This window comes from Palaemon carinicauda, chromosome 9 (genome assembly GCF_036898095.1).
Source record: "Palaemon carinicauda isolate YSFRI2023 chromosome 9, ASM3689809v2, whole genome shotgun sequence".
Lineage (NCBI taxonomy): Eukaryota > Metazoa > Arthropoda > Malacostraca > Decapoda > Palaemonidae > Palaemon > Palaemon carinicauda.
The window spans coordinates 102446121-102452655 of record NC_090733.1 but is presented as its reverse complement, the minus strand read 5'-3'; the positions used below and the strand labels follow the sequence as shown (position 1 = coordinate 102452655).

At 37.2% G+C, this 6535-nt stretch overlaps 1 protein-coding gene across 1 annotated transcript; it reads right to left on the bottom strand.

Moving 5' to 3' along the window:
* Nucleotides 1–682: 682 nt before the first annotated feature.
* LOC137646815 (uncharacterized) lies at nt 683–6216 on the bottom strand. The gene is made up of 2 exons (XM_068379899.1): nt 3152–6216; nt 683–2954 (listed from the first exon to the last, which is right to left on the bottom strand). Exons 1-2 carry the CDS (start codon nt 4708–4710, stop codon nt 2951–2953), a joined length of 1563 nt encoding a protein of 520 aa, XP_068236000.1. The 5' UTR covers nt 4711–6216; the 3' UTR covers nt 683–2950.
* Between the last annotated feature and the right edge of the window lie 319 nt (nt 6217–6535).

Genomic DNA, 6535 nt, shown 5'->3' with positions numbered 1-6535 from the left:
GACTTTAAAAACATTTGAATATTAATGTAGTCAATACAAATTACCTTCTCAGTAATGGGAAATAGAAGAATTGCCAGGAACAAGAGCAAGACGTGAGGAGTAACAACCGCTCACACCCCGAAAAAGGTTCCAGCAATGTTAAGACAAAGTTAACGCCTTTTTGCTTACTTATTCCTCAATCTCAGTCATTTTGACCATCCTACTTCATTATAATCTGCACTGAATTACTGGTGTTAGCTTAAATTAGAACAAGCATTAGTGAGGTAGATAGGAGCAGAATTTATTATCATTATTGAAAGTTAGATAGAAAGACTTCGAAAGAAGAGAGAGAAGTAGATTCTTGTATACAATGAAAGCAAAGAAATCTGTTTTTTTAATGTAGACCACGACTATTCCTCTATAAAATTAATGAAACACACACAGACACACACACACACACACACACACATATATATATATATATATATATATATATATATATATATATATATATATATATATATAATGTATATATATATTATTATGTGACGAACCACTGTGCAAACAATTACCCCTTTACAATGGGCGGTAGTTCTCTTCACACAACAAAATAGAAGTCATATGGGTAGACTTCCAAATTCACTTGTTTCTTATTACGAGTGTATAAGATTGTTGATTATGATCAAATGTATCTTCTTAAAGCTGGTTGCAGACAACAGAAGCACCAATAGCAGGATAATTGGAGGACAGGAACAATAAACTATGTTATAAACAAAACTTTAATCTTACGTTAAACAAAATAATGAAAAAGCACTTCAAAACAACAATAATAAGCAATGCAAAGTGAATGGGTGAGTAAGGTAGATGAATCTCGTGGTGAGAACAATGTATTCTAACAAAATCAATAAATTTGGGGTTACCTTATAACATGTAAGGTAAGAAAACAGGGATGATTTACAGCAGGAAGGTGAGTGTAAACAAAAGATAATGAGAAGAATGGAATGAAGATGGCGCTGAAATAAGGTGATGTATTTACAAAGAAAATGGAAAAATAAACTTTAGACAAATCAGATATGTTAGCATATGTACAACATATGGGGATATCACAGTCCCCCCTTGTTTTTGTTTTTTTCCATTTCCCGAGGATCAACCGAGGTTATCCTTGATAATGAGTCTGCCACAATATTTTCTCGTCCTGATATGGCGATTACTTGGATATTATGTGCAGATAGTATGTATGACCATCTTAAAAGTTTAGGGTTGAGAGTAGTGGACCTATGGAGATGCGACAGAGGAGAGTGGTCGCTGTAGACGTAGATCGTGTCTTGTCCATCAACATAAATCTCGTATCTCTGGATGGTAGCTACGATGGCGAATAGTTCTTTCTCCACAGTGGGCCAATTTAGTTGGGAACCCATAAATCGTCCACATTTTTCTTTCCTACTAGGAGACATGGGGAAGCCCATGGTGACGCACTGGGTTCTGCCAATCCTTCTCTTATCAAGTAGTTCACTTCTTCTTTCATGATACCCAATTTCTTCTGTGATGTTCGATAGAAAGCTTGTTTAATGGGTGCAGCACCTTGTTGTAGTTTGATGTCATGATCTAGCATGGTGCATCTGCCTGGTTTATCTGAAGTTATAGCTTATCTGGAATGGCGATTATATAGTTGGTTGGCGAGATACGTTGAGTGATGGTATAAAGTCCCTGGTATTTCTCTCGTAGGGGAGAGCCTGCAATCGGATGGTATAGCAGCACTGCATCTCCTACTTTGAAACTTCTGGTTTTAGCCTTTTTATCATAGTTAATCTTCATCTTCTCTTGAGCTGTTATCAAGTTAGTTTTGGCAATGGAGTGAAGATCTGAAAGTTTCCTGTTGAGTTCTGAAATATATTGGGAAATAGGTACCTCATTATCTCCCAACTTCAGGATGCGTTCTTTGACTGAACTGAGGATAGTTCGTGGCCGTCGACCGAAGAGTAGTTCAAAAGGTGACATACCAGCAGACTGGTTTCGAACTCCTCGTATGATGTACATGATCAGTCCCAAATCGCAATCCCACTCGTTACCTGAACTATGGATGTATTTCCGGAGAAGATTTTTAATGGTCTGGTGAGTGCGTTCTAATGCTCCATTGGTCTGTGGATGGTAAGCTGAGGATGAGACTTGGGTTATATGGTAATCTTTCATAGCGGTTTTAAAAGCATGACTCATGAAATTGGTTCCTTGATCACATTGTAGTTCAGTTGGAAATCCTACAACAGTAAATATGGACACTAGTGACTTTAGGATGTTCTTGGCTGAAATGTTTCTTAAAGGTACTGCAAATGGATAACGGGTAGTTGGGCATAAGGCCGTAAGCAAGTATTCATGTCCCCTTTTTGTCTTAGGCAAAGGGCCTACACAATCTACTATGATCTTACTGAAAGGTTCTTTAGGCACAAGTATAGGTTTTAATGGTGCAACTGGTACTTTCACATTAGGACTACTTACTTTTTGACATGTTGTACATGTTTTTACGTACTCTTTAATGTCATTCTTCACGTTTGGCCAATAAAAGTCTTGACTGATGCGTTCATATGTTTTAGTGATACCAAGATGAGAGTCAGCAGAGTGAGACAATTCTAGGATCAGAGGTCTTATATCCTTAGGAACAACTACCTGGAATAGATCCTTCCAGGTTTCTAGATGACTGTTCTTGCTGGACCTGAATTTTCTCATTAGTACATCATTATTAATATAAAAATAAGAACACTTGTTGGTATCCTTTGGTTTCACTTGGTTGAAACACTGCTGTAGAGTGACATCTTTCCTTTGTTGATAGCTAAAGGAATCAGGCTGGATCTTATATGTACTCATCAACTCGTTGAAATCCATAGGTTCAGAGACTGGCAACGGGTTTGATGATGATTCAGTAGGGGTGTCCTTTTTACTGCTTCGTGTCACTGCTAAGCATTCCTCCTGTACAACATCACCTGGAGATACTGCTATTAAGTTTGTTAAGACAACAGAGTTAGCTATGTCATTACACAGGATTACATCTAAATTCTTGCATGGTAACAGTTCTGGATTTACAGCTACTTCAGTAGTTCCAGAGAAATAAGGACAATGAAGGTTTACATTAATGAGAGGCAACATAGACTTACTGGTTAGGTCATTAACTGCAACATACCTGTGAGTTTCACCTTTAGATTGTATTACTTTAGGAGAGACGATCGTTTGAGAGGATCCAGTGTCTCTGAGTATGGTTACAGGTTTACCATTTATTTTGCCTGAGCAAGTGAAGGGTGCAAACGCTTGGGACTCGTGTGATGCATAATGGAAGGTCTTTTTCTTCTCCACCTTAGGTTTTGGTTCCTGTTTGGAAGGATTCATTTGCTTAGGAGAGAATTGAGGGGGATTAGGTTTTCTCTTTAAGTATGAAGCTGCACAATGTGGATCAGGACATTCTGAAATATGATGTCCTTCTTGTTTGCAGTATGTACAAGTTTCCTTAGGTCTAGTTTCTCTATATGGGGTTTTACCTACTTTATGAATAAGAGCATAGTCATCTGCCTTTAAAGCGGCTTTCTTAGGGTCAGATTCATTCTGCTCTCTTAGATACACATTAATGCTACCTGGTATTTTCCTTAAGAACTCCTCCATTACTATTAAATCTTTCAACTGCTCAAAAGTTTTGACATCTACTTTGTCTACCCACTTCTGAAACTGTTTAATCTTTCCATTCATAAATTCTAAAAAGGTCTGCTGAACTTGCTTCTGACTATTACGAAATATTTGCCTATATCCTTCAGCAGTAATAGAATAAGCATCAAGGATTGCCTGTTTAATTATGAAATAATCATGTTCCTCTAACATAGTGGCACATACAGATAATGCTTTACCTTTAAATGAGTTCCGGATGATCAAATACCATTTGTCCTGAGGCCAATTGAGATTCTTGGCTGTGTCTTCGAACACAGAAAAGTAGTTATCAGGTTCCCGTTCTTCAAATGTGGGCAGCAATTTCTGCACCTTGCCCACATCAAAGGGTTCGGGAATTAGCTTACCTTCTTCCTTTTCTTTCAGTCTTATAAATGCCAGATCCCGTTCTGTTACTGTGGCCGCTTCTCTCTCAATCTGCAGCCTAACACGGAGAGCTTTGTTTTTCTGTTCACTTTCTTTTTCTTGTTGCTCCAAAGCAGTTTCCACCTTGATACGTTCTAGGGAAGCAGCGGCAGCAGCCGTGCGCTCAGCAGCAGCGGCTTTCCTCTCTTCTAACTCAGCGGCGGCAGTTGCGGCTCGTTCAGCAGCAGCGGCTTTCTTGTCTTCTACCTCAGCGGCGGCAGTTGCGGCTCGTTCAGCAGCAGCGGCTCTTTCTCGTTCTACCAGAGTTGCGGCAGTTGCGGCTCTTTCAGCAGCAGCGGCTTTCCTCTCTTCTACCTCAGCGGCGGCAGTTGCGGCTCGCATCTTCATCTTTTCCAACTCCAGCTGCAGACTTAGTTTATTCAAGTCACCATTTGGATTGGTAACGGTTAGAGCTCGAACGTCAGCCAATTCTTCTTCTGGAACAATATCTTCATCTACAAGGAAGTTCAAAATATGACTGAGAATTACACATTTTACGGCAGTTGCGGGAACCTGTACATCATAATGGCGAGCTAGATTCTTTAGGTCAGTTTTTGTGGCAACTGTGAGAGATTCCACATGATCCCGTGGTGATACAATAAATTGTTGCAAGTCGAAAGGCATTTTGAATGTCGCCCGTGGCACAAGATAAGTAAGTACAAACTAAAATAAATATCCAAACTTTATAAGAATAAGTATAAGATCATACGATCGCAAAATAACAATCTTTCGATCACAGAAATACAAAATAGCTATCACAAAATTACAAGATCGAGAGATCACAAAATTACAAAATTATATGATTAAATCACATTACACAGAAATAGCTTAAATACAAAATTGAGTCTCGCAAAACTTACGATACTATAAAACTTTTATTCACCGTTAACAACTGAACAATGTTTTTTTTTTTTTTTTTTTTTTTTTTTTTTTTTTTTTTACGCTCGAGATCTTGAACACGCGGCTAACTACTTCATAACTACTCAAACGACACGCTTAACATCACAAACTTTTACAACAATTCTACCGAATCAGTAAACAAGGCTTTAAAACGCAAAGGTATTTTTTACTTTAAACATACCTAATTAGCACGTTCTAGTTTACATTTCCTTTTAATTTATACCAGCTTAATTCGATAACTTTACAATGTTACCTTTTAATTTATATAAATACTATATTATTCTCGTTATGATAAAGTATCTAGTTAATAGTCAACACCTAGTTTAAAGTAATTGATTATCAGAATAATGCGCAAACTGGACAAAATACTTACTATGCGCTTTATAGATATAACAGGAGTAATTTAACACAAGTATTTAAATATTCATTTACCGACACGTAAATGTTATTTGTACACCAAAATAGTACCTTTAACACCAAACAATATATAAGTTAATTTCCTGACTAGAGATAACGATTAGAATTACGAAAATCTCCGAAATTGGAAATTGGCTAATTTCACTTAAGAAATTTATATAACAAAATAAATCACTTTATAATGAAATAGAGATGGAGGAAATTTCACTTATAATGAAACTTAATTTAATAAATCACATAATGAAATTTGACTTATTTCCTAAATATCACTTTTGAATGGCGATTTTAAGAAATGGCAAAATCTTAGGGCTTCAGATTTTTTTTTTTTTTATGAGAAATCTCTGGGATACGAGATTTGAGTATGCGAAACTTTAAAAGCTACCTACTGGGGGTATCTTCAATTAATAAGGGTGGTTTAGAAGCTGGAAAATCAGCATACCTAAGTCTTAACTATATTAAGCGTGACTTGTTCCTCTTACAACCAAATGACTACCCAGACATATATTATACATAAATGTCTAATGAGAGGGAGACGAGACATCTACCTTACCTTGGAATTATTACTGTCGTCCTTTATCCTTGGTACGCCACAACACAACACTCGATACTGTTCATAATCACTGGAACTGTTTTTTCACGATTCAATCACTTGATATAAATTTGATGAATCATATTGCACATCATATCCCGGACAGGCCCCCAACTATTATGTGACGAACCACTGTGCGAACAATTACCCCTTTACAATGGGCGGTAGTTCTCTTCACACAACAAAATAGAAGTCATATGGGTAGACTTCCAAATTCACTTGTTTCTTATTACGAGTGTATAAGATTGTTGATTATGATCAAATGTATCTTCTTAAAGCTGGTTGCAGACAACAGCAGTCAATACAAATTACCTTCTCAGTAATGGGAAATAGAAAAATTGCCAGGAACGAGAGCAAGACGTGAGGAGTAACAACCGCTCACACCCCGAAAAAGGTTCCAGCAATGTTAAGACAAAGTTAACGCCTTTTTTCTTACTTATTCCTCAATCTCAGTCATTTTGACCATCCTACTTCATTATAATCTGCACTGAATTACTGGTGTTAGCTTAAATTAGAACAAGCATTAGTGAGGTAGATAGGAGC